Genomic DNA, 14,985 nt, shown 5'->3' with positions numbered 1-14,985 from the left:
GCACCCTTCCTGCCTTTAGAGAGCTGACAACTAACTCCATTCTTTTTTCTGGGTACTATATTCTTTCTTCACATATTTTCTAGTGGCTAGCTGTTGCAGGCACCATCAGGAAATTTGTGGCAAATTGACATGAAAGTATGTCAAACACCATGTGAATACTCCCATCCAGAATAAAGACAGTAGATTAAACTATTCCTGCTTTATGTTGCCACCTGTCAAATAAGCCACCTCCAGAAACAATTGAATGTGTATGCAGAAAAGCTACAAGTGAGCTATCACATGTCAGTGCTAACGTGAATAAACTATCAGATTCAGTGTCAGCAGAAGCTGGTAAGACAACATGAAAACAAGTCAGGTCAGTTATAAACCAGTCAGTGACAATTTTGCTTTCATTCAGATGTCGAGTTGATTTCCCTTTAGCTTTACTTAAACTTTATGGATGATTAATCTTTTCTATGCTGCATTTTTTTCTGAAATGAAAAATAACTTGTCAAACATTCATTGTCTGGTGTAGGGCTACAGCACAGCAATAACCTCTGCTTCTCTGTAAATGGAAGAGCATAAGCTTAATCAACAGTCGGAATGCCACAGTGTGGTAGATTAAGGTAGCCGTATGTGCAACTATACATATGGCCTACAGAGAAGAGCATAAATCCACACTGCCCTGTCAAATCAGGAGAAGTTTGTAAATTCTTCATACTCTACAGAGAACTGGAGTCCAAGTTCACTTATCGAGTATGTCATTTTATATCCATAAAGTTTGTGTATACAGATAAGTTTATGTTTCAAAGATACTGGCTGAGAGATTGCCATAGTTGAAACAATAAATATGGGGAAAGTGCAGAGTGAGGAGATAAAGTCAGCCCCTGGATTTGGTTGAGTTCTGAAAATGCTGGATTAATCAACTACATTCACAGAACTACAGAATGGTTGAGGTTGGAAGAGACGTCTTGAGATCATCTAATCCAACCTGCTCAAGCACAGTCACCTAGAGGACATTGCACAGGATCACATCCTGGTGAGTTATGAATAACTCCAGAAAAGGAGACACCATAACCTCTCTGGGCAACCTGTTCTAGTGCCCTGTCACCCTCACAGTAAATTTTTTTTTTCTCATATTCACGCAGAACTTCCTGTGGTTAAGTTTGTACCCATTGCCTCTTGTCCTGTTGCTTAGCACCACTGAAAAGAGTCTGGCCCCATCCCCTTGACATTCTCCCTTCAGATATTTACACACATTGATAAGATTCCCCCTCAGTCTTTTCTTCTCCAGGCTGAAGAGGCCCACCTCTTGCAGCCGTTCGTCATAAGAGAGGTGCTGCAGTCCTCCATGTCTCTCTTGTAGTGGGAAGCCCAGAACACAGTACACTGGATGCAGTACCCCAGATGTGGTCTCACCAGGGCTGAGTAGAGGGAAAGGATCATGTGCCTCCACCTGCTGGCAACACTCTTCCCAGTGCACCCCAGGATACCATTGGCCTTCCTGGCCACAAGGGCACATTGCTGGCTCATGGTCGACTTGTCATCCACCAGCACTCCCAGGTCCTTCTCTGCAGAGCTGCTCTCCAGCAGCTCAGCCCCCAGCCTGTAGTGGTGCACGGGGTTATTCCTCCCTAGGTGCAGGACACTGCACTTGCCCTTTTTGAACTTCATGAGGTTCTTCTCCGCCCAATTGCCCAGCCTGTTCAGGTCTCTCTGAATGGCAGCACAGCCCTTGGGTTTATCAGCCCCTCCTGCCAGTTTGGTATTGTCAGCAAACTTGCTGAGGAGGCACTCTGTCCCTTCGTGCAGGTCATTGGTGAAGAAGTTGAACTAGACTGGACCCAGTACTGAGCCCTGGGGAACTCCACTAGCTACAAGCCTCCAGCTGGACTCGGCGCCACTGATGACAACGCTCTGAGCTCTGCCTTTCAGCCAGTTCTCAATCCATCTGACAGTCCACTCATCTAACCCCCACTTCCTGAGCTTGCCTAGGAGGATGGGAGACAGTGTCAAAAGCCTTGCTGAAGTCAAGAGAACATCCACTGCTCTCACCTCATCTACCCAGCCTGTCATTCCATCATAGAGGGCTGTCACATTGGCTCAGCATGATTTCCCCTTTGTGAATCCATGCTGACTACTCCTAACCACTTTCTTTTCCTCCATATGCTTGGAGATGGCATACAGGATGAGCTGTTCCATCACCTTTCCAGGGAAGGAGGTGAGGCAGACTGGCCTGTAATTTCCTGGTCCTCCTTCTTGCCCTTTTTGAAGACTAGAGGGACACTGGGTTTCTTCCAGTCCTCAGGCACCTCTCCAGTTCTCCATGGCCTTTCAAAGATGATTGAAAGTGGCCTGGCAACAACATCCACCAGCTCTCTCATTATTCGTGGGTGCATCCCATTGGAGCCTGTGGATTTATGGATGTCAGGTTTGCCCAAAAGACCTCTAACCTGATCCTTCTTGACCAAGGGAACCTCTTCCTTTCTCCAGACTTTCTCTCGTCTCCAAGCTCTGGGGTTCCTGAGGGCTGGTCTTAGCAGTGAAGACTGAAGCAAAGAAGGCATTCAGTTACTCTGCTTTCTCTGTATTCTCTGTCACCAGGGCACCCACTGCATTCAGCAGAGGGCTCACATTTTCCCTGGTCTTCCTCTTGCTACTAATGTATTTGAAGAAGCCTTTCTTGTTGTCCTTGACATCCCTTGCAAGATGTAATTCCAAATGGGGCTTAGCCTTCCTCATCACATCCTTGCATACTCTAACAGCATTCTTATATTCCTCCCAAGTGGCCTGTCCATTCTTCCACATTCTGTGTACTTTATTTTTCTGTGTGAGTTTTGCCAGGAGCTCCTTGCTCATCCCTGCAGGTCTCCCGCCCCCTTTGCTTGACTTCTTACTCACAAGGATGCACCACTCTTGAGCTTGAGGTGATGTTTGAATATTAACCAACCCTCTTGGACTCCCCGCCCCTCCGCTTCTTTATAGGGCATAACCCATGGGATTCCTCCAAGTAGGAGGCGAAAGTCCGCTCTCCTGAAGTCCAGGATTGCAATCCTACTTACTGGCTTGCTTCCTTCTCACAGGTTCGTGAACTCCACCATCTCATGGTCACTGTAGCCAAGACTGCCCCTGACCTTCACATCTTCAACCAGTCCTTCTTTGCTTGTTAGTACAAGGTCCATCAGCACACCTTTCCTCGTTGGCTCCTCCACCACCTGTGTCAAAAAGTTACTGTCAGTGCTCCTGGACTGTTTGTGCCTAGCAGTGTTGTCTTTCCACCAGGTATCAGGGTGGTTGAAGTCCCCCATGAGAACAAGGGCCTGTCATCATGAGGCTACTTCCAACTGTCTGCAGAAGGCCTCATTTTCTTCCTCTTGCTGATCAGGTGGCCTTTAGTGAACACCCACAAAAACATTCACTCCCAGCAGAAACAAAAACTGCATGCAACTTTAGCTTGCATTCACATGCAGATTGTTCAAAACTCCAGCACATCATGATCCAGCTCAAGTTCAACATGTTTCCCTTGAGAGCTTTCCAATCCCCATCAAGACTTCCTGATCCCACTTCTCATTTCATCCATGCTTCAGTATGTGTAGTTGGGTTTAGGGAAGGAAGCAGCAGGAAGGAGGCTGGGGTAAAGAGGGAATAAAGGAAAGGACCAGAGCACTAGGGGGTGCAAATTGCAGAAGTATACAAGAATACCGAGGACAGCATTTTGTGGAAGGGAAGAGGTGTAATCTGAGGAAATGTGGCTGAAGGCATGGAACAACTGGGAGAGGTTATGCAGGCGCAGAGCAACAGAAGACAAGGTGTGGAGACAGGTCTCTTGAGAGTGCATCACTGCAGTAGTGGTGACTAAGCACAGAGCACGTAGAGAACAGAGAGGAACCTCCTGGGCTCAAGCCACCTCTGGCCCCAGGCTGCTTGGCCCAAGCCCAACAGCAGGAAAGCAGGCCTGTTTCGCCTTGCCCAGCTTCTGTCAGCAGCAGCCGCGCTGGCCAGGTTGAGCTGATGCACTGTGGCCCAAGTGGGGCAGCCCAAGCTGGCAGGGTTGCTGCCATGGGGACGTAGGCACTAGTGTCCAGTGCACATGCAACTGGCACCTGCCCTTGGTGGTTGAAGCCAGCGTGTGTGGGGCTGGGTGTGTGTGCGTGGGACTTTTTCAAAATATGTCAGTTGATCTAGTAGTAGATATTGCTTCTGTCTACAAACTTTGTTTTGTCTGCTGTATTTTTTGAGTTCTGAATGAAATCACAGCAAAACATGGTAATACTTTTGTATTACGATGACTATAGTATTTGAGAAAAATATGAGAGCGTTAAGAAAAGGTTACTATTATGTCTGGTAATTCATTTCAATAATCTGTAGACTCTGTTCTGAGTTAAATATTTGCTCTGATAAAGATGTAAATTAATAATACGTTAAGAAGACAAGCCACTATTGTACATAATTGTGTACCTGCCTATGGTACAAGGTTTATGTACTGTGTCAAGTCATGCAAACATTTGTCGTGCTTGTATGTATTCATTTTTCATAAAGTCAGTGTTTTAAGGTTGCTAGAATCTATGTATTTATTGTAGGGAAGTGCATTTGGGGAGGTAATAAACAAGGAAAGTACAGATGTGTTTTAATTCTGCTTGACTGTGTTACCCCACAGAAGAGCAGCAGCCAGACACTGTCCCTTCAAAAGGAAGTTGGGAGAAAGAGGGAAGATGGCAAGAATGGAGCAAAGCTAGTTTTTTTTCTCTGTAGTGAAAGATGTGGATTTGTCTTTTAAGCTCTTAGAACCTAAAGGGTTATGAAGCTAAAAAGATACCATTATCTGTATTATTTCCTGGAGAAGAAATCTATTCCTTATTTTTCCTTACTTCTTGACATAAATATATACATGTGCATATATATAGGCATAAGCTTGGAATGTAAAACTCAGCTTCAATCAAGCATATAATATTTTTCTCTTATTAAGTATTTTTGGACAGTTTTTCATGAGCATGAAAAACTGTATGCCTTGAAAATTGGAAAAAACATGGGTTTCCATATTGAATTTGAAACAGTTGTGTAATACTTTATTTTCAGTAAGACATTTTAAATGACTCTTGATCTTTTGATGAGCTTCTGTATGAAAACAGCTAAATAGCAGACTTGTGTTATGAAATTTATGACAAATAAGATTATTCTGGTAGTATATATTTTGAAAGATTTATCACACACTTCCAGCTGTGAGTTGCAGTCAGTTGTTGGTGAGTGGAAGGAATGACTCAGCAAGAAACAATGAATTATAATAAATAGCAATTGTATTTTGGTTATCAGTATGTCTAGAGTGTGCAGCTATCTGTTTCAGTGAGTTTTTTTTCAGCTGGGGAATTAGCTCAAATGGTAGAGCGCTCGCTTAGCATGCGAGAGGTAGCGGGATCGATGCCCGCATTCTCCACTGTATGTTTTAAGCAGTTTATTCATTGTGAATTAAAAAGCAGTACTTAAAAATACTTACTACAATTACTATTTCATACACAAGCAAAATACGTATAAAAATATGTAGGAATTATAAAAAAATACACTATCTTCAGTATTTAATTTTTTCTTTTCAAAATTATATATATATTTTGTTTTACATACAGGGAGGAAAATTTAATCCTTAGCAGAAAAAATAAAGCTTATTGATCTTATGCAGGTATATAACTGCTTGTACTTCTATCTTGGCAGCATGAGCAAACAGAGCAAAACTTAGTGCCTGTAAATGTGGTGCCCTTGTTTGCCTGGAAAAACTGAAAGTGAAATCATTCACAAATTGTGTAATAAAAATTCATACAGTGATTCTGTGCAATCTTGGGACTATACATATTAAAACACATGAAAATCAAGAAACAAAAATTGTGAATTAGGTTTTAAGTTAAGGAGGGGGAAGGATACTCTGCAGCATGGATGCATGTGTGGCACTTCTGGAGAGAATTAGTTTTGACATCCTTGTATGAAGTGAAAAGATAGGATTTGCCTCTGGAGTGATGGGATGGAAACTGAATTTGCTTATTTCCTTTGTTGTCTCCAAGTACTGGAGAGAGAAGAGGTATTGAAACTTGAAGACTGCTAGATAGTTGTAGGTAGAATGAAACCTACTGGAGAGAATGTTACCACCTTCAGGAGTCCCATGTGCGTTCATGTAATTACTTAAATATCCATTTGCTTGGGGTAAGACTCTGCAGTAGTTTTTTGTGTGACTGCTTAATAGCCAACACATCCTATTCTTCTGAAGAGGATTAGTAATGTTGCTTTTCTCTGCTAAGCAGATGCAAATTGTGCATTGATTAAATGAGTGACTTCAGTGGAGCTCTGTACAGGTTCAGTCTGCAATCACTTTTAGGACTATGGCTTCCAACTGTAAGCGCTCTAGACTAACGGCTGTCCATTATATTTATGCACAGCTTCCTATACTGAAGGTTTGGTATTTGTTAGAGCTTCTAAGTACTAATAAATAAACATTAATGAATAATAGCTGTAAGAGTTTTTTTCTCATCCCATGTGAAGTTTTGTGTCTTCAGTTAGGCTATCATGTGAAGAATTTACTGTGTTGGTAGAGATAGGGTCCTAGCCCCCCAAATCACTACCTGTGGGGGAAATTACCTGATGATAGTGTAAGTAGTTCCCAGAGCTGAGCGTGTCAAAGGAAGACTGCTTGGGTCAGATTAAAGGGTCTTTCATAAAATTCTGTTGCTTACGATAGGCAGTACAAACTGCTTAGGCAAAATGTGTAGAAACAAAGTAAACAGATTCAGTCTGGTATGTCTCTCCAGTGCTTTCTGAATTAGAAGTTGCATAGAAGTACAGTATACAAAAAAATGCCAGAGAATGCACCTTTGTTTGACTTTTATTATTATTGCCATTCACATAGACTTTGTCTTGTATAACATCTTGCTTAAATGAGTTAGATGATTTTCTGGAAAATAACTTTTGTTTATAGTAAACCTGTTTTAAGGTAATACTACCATATGTCTGCGTTTGTTGTAGTCTGAGAAATGGGGAATAATTATTCCTTATCTATCTTCTCTCTAACACTCGAGACTTTGTTACAAATATTAGTTAGAAAATCACCAGGGGAGCGAGGGGGGTTTGGGGACCACTATCCTGGCAACTCTGGACACTGTTTTGCAGCAAGAGGGTTGTGTGCAGAGCATATGCTCAAAAATCTTAACTCTTTGAAACACTTCTTTAAATAAATTTATTTAGCAACATGATTGTGGCACACTGGGCTGAGCACGCTATAGTTTTTTTTTTTTTTTTTTTTTTTTTTTTTTTTTTTTTTTTTTTTTTTTTTTTTTTTTTTTTTTTTTTTTTTTTTTTTTTTTTTTTTTTTTTTTTNTGCTATATGATGTTTAACAGTAGAGTTTCTGAAATGTTTTTGTAGTAATGAATACCATAACTTTAAATATTTCGATCAAAATGTAAGCAGAACTTTTATTTCAAGGAAGAATTCTTTTTACTGAAGACAAGGAGAGATGAGTTGTTACCATATGTAAGCACTCGATAGCCTGGAAAGGAGCATTTTATGCCTTTGAATTTGTTCAACTTCTCATTAATCAAGTATGTTTTATCTCACCATCAATATTTCAAGGAACTCCATTTTATCCCAGTAAGCTTAGCTGAACATTAGAAGAGTGAAACAAAGCTGTTACAGTCACTTAGTACAAGGTACCTCACCTTTGCCAGCAATGTTATGCTTTTTGTCCCTTTTGGCTACTGTTTTACCTTTACTTCCCATGGTTGAAATCAGTATTGGAATAATTTGCTGCTAATAATCCTAAGATGAGTCTTACACCTAGATGTAAATGAAATGTGAAATCTTCTGTCTGCTTTCAGAGACTTGCTGAATACAAGTTATCTTTGGTCTGGTAAACTATAGCTGTATTTGTATCATGTCTTCAATGGTACAAATACAGCTGTATTATTACTAGCTATCATAAGATGACATAAAAAAGAAGAATGAGTCTTTCTGAAAAAAACAAGTGGTCTGAGTACACAGAAGTTGGATGGTCATAGTGCTCCCTTTGGTCTTGGAGTTCTAGTTTTACTGCAAATAGAAATAGGCTAGTGAAATGTAGCTTGCTATAATTTCCTCTTAGCTACATTCAAATTACTGCAGTAAGTAAGCTTGCTTAAACCAAGAAGATTTGTGTAGTGATCTTCAGTATCCCTTTTGCCCTTCTTTATCACAAAGAGTAGGAAATGGAAAAAGCAACTCTGGTTGCTTTTTATTCTGTCCCAGACCACAATATTTTCCACAGTGGTAATAGAATAGTTGGTAGAGAAAAGTTTGTAAATATTAAGGTATTTTTTCAGTGTCCTTAGTGTTGCCACCAAAAGAAATATTGAAACAGGCTACAGAATAGAATTCTTATAATCAAATTGTGATAATAGGGAGCTCCATAAGTCATTAAAGTGCAGCTTAAGTAGTATTTTCATTCACTGTCCTTGAAAGGCTTACTTCTAGTTCCATTAGTGTAAATACTGAAGCTTCCACTCATTCCTGTTACAGATGTCTGGTCAAAACTTGTAACTGCCCATTATAAAAAGAAGTAGAATCAGCGGAAGAACTAAAAATGGTTAGGTAGTGTGTTAAAGAGCTCCTCTTCACATGCACGAAGGAGCACAGAGGAACACTAGCATATGGGGGAACCCAAATAATACCCTTTCATGGCTAGTTCCAGGACCATTGCGGGAGATAAGTCAGCCCCTAAATGGCTTATCTCCATGCACAGGAAGGAACACAGAGGGAACAGGTGGGGGAATAATCCTGTCAAAGAAACAGGCCCTCCACCTGGCTCTTGCCAGGGCTGGCCCACGAAGCGTCAGCACTGCGGTCCAGGTGTAAAACCCAAGATAGGAGCAGCTCTCCCAGCTGCCTTACCGACTGAGGGGAATTACTTCAATCCATGTGGGATGCAGAGGGGAAGAGCATTTTGGGACTGCGGCAGACTTAGAGGATGTTCAGGGGAGGAAGAAAAGGCAGGGAAAGGGAGGAATCAAGATGGTTTGAGTATGAACAAATATGGGAAAATAGAGGAATAAGGAAATAGAGCCAGTTGGATGTGAATGCCACTGGTCAGTATGCTTATCTGGCCATGCCCCTTTAGCTGATCAGCACACTGTCCTATCTTCTTACTAAGTTCCATTTCTAACTATTTTCCTGGGTGAGAGGCTCTGTATTCTGTCTACATGTGTGTGGATGGAGGTCGAAGTGCAAGCAACTGGAGTCAGGCCATAGGGACCTGTGTGCTAGCAATTGGAGTGAGTGAGGGCCCGAGTACCAGGAACTGGAGTGGGACCATGGATTAGAGGGCCCTTGTGCCTGTGCTGCCAGCAGCTGGACAGCTGGACAGACAAAGCAAGTGCAATCAAGTGCGAGTGAGACTACGGGTCATGCGGGCCTGTGGTGCCAGCACCTGAAGGGAGCAAGGGTACGTGTGTGATCGCTAGCAAGTATCAAGCCGAACTGGCCGGCGAGTGAGCAGGTAAGCGGCTTGGAAGCCAAGTGCGAGTGTTTGTCTCCACGGGTGAGACTGCAGGAGGAGCCAGCTGCCAGAGGGACCAAAGCAACCGCATGGCCTGCGGGGTCGAGGGAGACCCAGTCGCATGCGTGTCTCGGTATCTCCTTGTAAATACTCACACGCTGTAGTCCAGTTCTGGCGCCCTGGGCGGGAGCGTCCTTAGCCCCAGAGCTCCCGGGCGCGGCTTCCCCTCCCCTCAGCTCCGCCCCCGCTGCTTACGCCCTGCCTGTCGGCGTTGCCGTACGGGAAGTGATGCGGTGCGTCAGGCGGAAGTGACGCGCATCGCGTGCAGGCCCGGACCGGTGGGGGGGGGTTTGGACAAGATGGCTGGATCCACAGGTCTGTGAGGGGGGCTCGGTGGGCCTGGGGTTGGTGCGAGAAAGCAGGGCGGTGGGTCTGTGCTTTGGGAACGCCCTCGCAGGGACTGGGGAGATCTCCTTTCACGGGAAGGGGAGGGGGCTCTCTGATGGCAGGGGGCTGGAGCAGGGAGGAGGTATCTTTCGAGGGAGAAGGGAATCTGTAGGGGCTCCGGGCCAGGCTGTGCTTCAGTCACGATCACGCTACATCTGTAGGGCAGCGGCACCCTACGAGAATCTGATCGAAGGAATGAATGGTGCAAGAAAGGGATCAGGTTTCTGTAATTAATGCAGTAGAGTGGAGAAGAGAAGACTTGATCAGTTGAGAGGCAGGAATGGATAAATTTATGTGTGCATGGGGAGTGGAGGGCATGCCACTACCCTAGTGAAAATGCTAGAGGAAAAAGTGCTAGTGTCCTGTGTTGTGAGTATAAAAGTTGAGATGCAGTAGTGCCTAAAGTAAGAACTGTCCTACCTCTCCCCTGACCCTTGATGCAGGGGGAAAGGTATCAGGCCTATATTTTGTTTGGGGGGGAAGCTACTAAATTTTGGTGCTGACTGCAGCATTTCAGGAAACAACGGAGGAGGAGTGCAGCGTATTGCTCTCTTTCACTGGGTGAACACTAGAGTCAAAGGGCCTATCTTACACGTAACGAGAAAAAAGCTGCAAGTTGTAACTTGGGAGCAGGAGAGAATCCTGTATCAGTAACCTCAACATGTGTTGTGCAATTGCATGGCAGACTATTTTGGAAGGTGTTGGTAAAGGAAGAGACAAAAGTACAACTCTTAAGTACTTATTGCAGAATTTAAGAAGTACAGACCTACTGTCTCAGTTTCATTTTAAAAGAGATTTGAAAAATAAAAAATCCTTACCCTAGTGCAAAAGGTGAAGGCTTTAGGACCTATTCTGTCCCCCTTTCCTGTCCCCTGAGATTTCTTAAGAGGTAAGTGGGATTGACAGAGCTCAGGACAGAGGAATGCAGTGATCTCAGTATTGAGCCTAGAGTGGATGTTGGTTAAATTAATTTATTTCTGTTCCTAGTCCATTGGATCATTGAAGGCTAGAGACTATAAAGATAAAAAAGAAGAAATTTCTGTGTATTGAAAGTGATCTTGGTGCCTCACTGTGGATTCTGTGAGAAGGAGATCTTGTGCAGATTATTTTGTGTAGGCAGAGTCTGCTCCACTTGGTGATGTGACTTTGGGGAAGTGGGATTTACAGAGTGGAATCAGGAGAGTTTACAGCAAAGCAGGGCATAGAGGAGCTCTGGGAGTGGTGAGGAAGAGAAATCCAAAAAAGGTGCATTATTGCCCATGCTAAGCTGAGTTAGAATGGATCTGTTAGAGAAACTGAGTATTTTCTTGCCTGTGGGTTTCAACATTTATTGAAATACTTCTTTGTTTCTGAGTTTAAAAAGAAGTTTTATTATTAGCTTTATTATACGGCAACTTCCAAAGGCTTCTGCTTATGCCTGGGCTCTGGCCTGAGGTTTTCTGTAATACATAAGAAGTTATTCAACATCATGTGTATTGAGTATTGGCGTTTGGCAACTCGCTGTATTCAGTCTGGCTATTTTAGATTACTAGTTACTAAAAATTCATAATCAAAAAAGCTATTGTCTTCCTGCAGACTATTCAGCTCTATTTTGACTGAACGCATAGTTTCTTTTCTGTTAGACGCATTCTTTGCAGTCTTACATGTGATATCTGGAAGCCTCTATATACACATATTTACTGCAGTAGTTTTCATCTTAGAAATATTGCCATGTCTAAAGTTTAAAAAATGGGGAAGGTGTACAGAATTATTTATATGTAAATCTACCCCAGATAGCCTAAGATGCTAATACTACATGCATGCATTGTTACAGAAATTAAATGCTTTTAGTAAATTTAAATGATTTTAGTAAATTTAATTTAATTCATCATGAAACAACTAGACAGAATCATCACCACCACAATGCTTGGAAAAATTAGTCAGGGCATCCAAAGCGAACTACTTATTTCCATGGGGAAAATACTGTTGTCTCCTTATTGTGCTTTGGGTCTAGGGAATGGTGGGGTGTCCTGTTTTTTCCCCATAGTAGGTAGAACTTTAGATTTTTCTAAGAACTCATCCAGAAGTACTCTTCTTGCCAGGAAAGTGTGTTATGCTTGTTTGTGGAGGAGGGGAGGGAATGACTTGCTATAGAAATAAAAAGACTGAACTCTAGCTAGCTCAGTAAATTTCGTCTGCTCTTCCTATACCGTTCAACTTACTCATTTTTCTGAAATAAATAAGGATTATTTTTATTGCATGAAGTCCAGGAGTGGAATTCTAGCCCCAAGGAACTCAACAGCAAAACTTTTACTAAAGTCAGTTGTCTTAGTTTTAGTTCAGATATTTCTTTCTGAAGATAAATTGTTTTTGAACCAGCACATTAAAAATACATGCATTTCAGAAAAAGTAATATATTTGACAATAACTGTCCTTTCATATGTTCTAAAGGAACTGTGTATGTCAGCATTATATTGTTGCAGAATAAGTATCATACAGTTTTCTAAAATCACCTCTATTGGTTAATTTCAAATGTAGATATTACAGTACCTAGAAATTCATTTTTAAGTTGCAGTTCAGTTCATCCAAACCTATGTTATTTGTGTGGATGCTGTTGGGAAAAAAAGCAAATTAATTTCTCTAAGAAGAGAGTGGCTGTTGTTGAAATGTAATCTGTTGATTTCAGATTGGTTAACTGGAGATGCATTTTATTGATCTTATTTTATAGAGAAAAGATATCATTTAATATGTTTTCAGGTTAAAAAAATTACCAAAGTATACTATTTAAAACCTCTTATGCAAATTGAGAAAGAGAAAATAATTAATAACAGCATTAAAAGGAGTTTTTTTTGCATTTCCAGAATTTTGAATTTACTTAAAAGTACCTTATGTATATAAGGTATGTATTTAAGAATATGAATGTATTCTTAATGCAGTGATTGTGTCACTAAGTTGTTATTACAACTCATGTATGAAAACATGAGAATTAAGATTGCAGTGTGTAGTAACATGTTCTTACTCTGGGCTGTTAAAGGTTGTCCTCTCCTTCCACTGAGGATTGAAGTAGCTTGGGGGAGAGAGAAGAGGGCTAATTTACATTTACTCCTGATTTACTTAGAGTATGTAATCACAAGCAACCTTCTGTGAAAGTGTGCATAAATGTCTTTGAAGGAGCACTGCTAGATCCCAAACAAATACGATTTCCATTAAATCCAAACTGCCTTGCCCATGCATAAACAACTTTCTCATTGAATTTCAGTATGACCAGTTCTTTGAACAGAAGTGGCATAATGCTCATTGTCGACGTCTTGTTTTCTTCAGTTTGATTTTTGCTTTTATTTTTAAATATTTAGTGGTGGTGAAAGCTGTTCTAAGAATTGTGCATGACAAAACATTAGCTGTGAAGAGGCTAATATTAAAAATGAAGGCCTGGAAATGATCGTGAGGGCATTTAGTCTAATTCTCTGAGCTGTTAGGCAAGGCCTGAGTGTGTCTCTTCCGGCAAGTTGTTGTTGTTGTTCATTTGCCTTTTCTTAAAAACTTCCACTGAAGATGATTCCATAATGTGAGGTAGGACTTCATAATACTTTCCATTAAATCCCTTATATGTCATCTCGATTCCTGATGTCTTTCTCTATGGTGGGCATAGAGATTGATGGATCACCATACCCTGTTTGGAGACTCTTCTTTGGAGTTTTTTCATAAACAGATGTAGGAATAGTACTTTAAAGAATATCTTTTCCTTATTGAAAACAATTAGCTTTGTATCTAGGTATCCTCATACTCATCATGAATAGGTTTCTCCTTTCATCTTATCGATTGGAGTGTTACTTTTCTTGTGGATTGAATGGTCCTCTGTTGTATATCTAATAAGGTATATTTTACCTTTTCAGGATGGATTATACCTCCTTTGTATTTTTGTGTTATGCCTCTATGATATTTTTAATCACTTGTCCCAAATCTGTCTAAGAAGTCAGTAAAAAAGATGTTGAAAATTTTACAGTCCTCATAAACCTTGTTCTGTATATTTATATTTTTAGCTCTGTAAGAAGAGATTTCTTAAAGCTGCAAGTAGTCAGAGAAAACAAAAGTAGTAAAATACTGTATTCTGAGAGACAGCAGTCTTTGTGTGGGGCATTTTTACATCCTGTCCTATGCACGAGGAATTGCAACTGGTATTGTTCTGCCAGTGTAAAATGTCTTGACAAACCATAAATTGGGTTGAAAACAATTTTGCTCACAAATGACTGTTAAGTTATATATAGACCTTCAGTGCTTTCCCATTTTGTAGCATATATAGGCAAAGTACTGTATTTCTTCTCAGAGCTTTTCCCTTACCATTCAGCTGTCTCATGTTGTTAAGTTTTTACAGTTCTGTCTTAAATACATGCCCCAACTTACATTTTTGTGCCATGATGGGTAGACAAGAGTATGCTCACAGGCTAAACACATTGCTTCTCAGGTAAATAAGTAGAAGATTACAAGATAGGCCACTTTTTTTTTTTTTTTTTTTTTTTTTTTTTTTTGTTACCAGATACTAGGTATAATATTAAAATGCATATATAAATTATATTATGCAATCTGAGAAAATTCTAGCCTGGATGGAGACACAAAATAGAAAATTTCAATAAGATTAGTCTTTCAGTGTTTGAAGAGAAATGATCCATAGTATAAATCTAAGCACAAATGAGAAGGCTTCTTTTATGTGAGAATTAGGTTCCTAAATCTCATGAGTAGTCAGTGGGAGTTGAATTACCTGCATACTTTTATTGCTTGTGGTGTTTTGCCTTACGAAAGACTTTTTCCTAAGGTAGAGGAAGTACTTCTTATGAAATTGTTCAGGCTTGTTTTGTTGACAGACCCTTTCTCCTCTTACTCCCCATTCTTAACATGTTTTTTCCTAGAGTATGGCTTATACTTCATCCTGACTAAAAGTATTTAAGTCCTTTAGTAACTAAATTTATCTAAAGTACTAGTTCAAGGTCAATTACTAGTGTCACCAAATGTACTTAGATTTTGTTTCCTTGCTATCTCAATTAGCCTGTGGGAGCCTCAAAGTGGCTTTTGAAGAGACAAG

The 14,985-nt window shown here is 40.9% G+C and overlaps 1 protein-coding gene and 1 non-coding gene across 3 annotated transcripts in view; both read left to right on the top strand.

Moving 5' to 3' along the window:
• Positions 1-5,337: 5,337 nt before the first annotated feature.
• TRNAA-AGC (transfer RNA alanine (anticodon AGC)) lies at positions 5,338-5,410 on the top strand. The gene has a single exon. It is a non-coding gene; the product is annotated as a tRNA-Ala (tRNA).
• Positions 5,411-9,772: 4,362 nt separating this feature from the next.
• Positions 9,773-14,985, top strand: part of UBE2V2 (ubiquitin conjugating enzyme E2 V2) — a 31,905-nt gene continuing 26,692 nt past the window's right edge. The window contains exon 1 of one of the 2 annotated variants that reach the window (XM_085316253.1): positions 9,773-9,857. In XM_085316253.1, coding sequence (XP_085172379.1) covers positions 9,842-9,857 — 16 coding nt within the window. In that variant the 5' untranslated portion in view covers positions 9,773-9,841. The remainder of the gene's footprint in view (positions 9,858-14,985) is intronic. The other variant, XM_085316252.1, reaches the window with a different exon arrangement.

The sequence above is a fragment of the Rhea americana genome, unplaced genomic scaffold (assembly GCF_003343005.1).
Source record: "Rhea americana isolate MKP2758 unplaced genomic scaffold, rheAme1 scaffold_46, whole genome shotgun sequence".
Classification (NCBI taxonomy): Eukaryota; Metazoa; Chordata; class Aves; order Rheiformes; family Rheidae; genus Rhea; species Rhea americana.
This window is presented reverse-complemented; position numbering and strand designations above follow the sequence as displayed.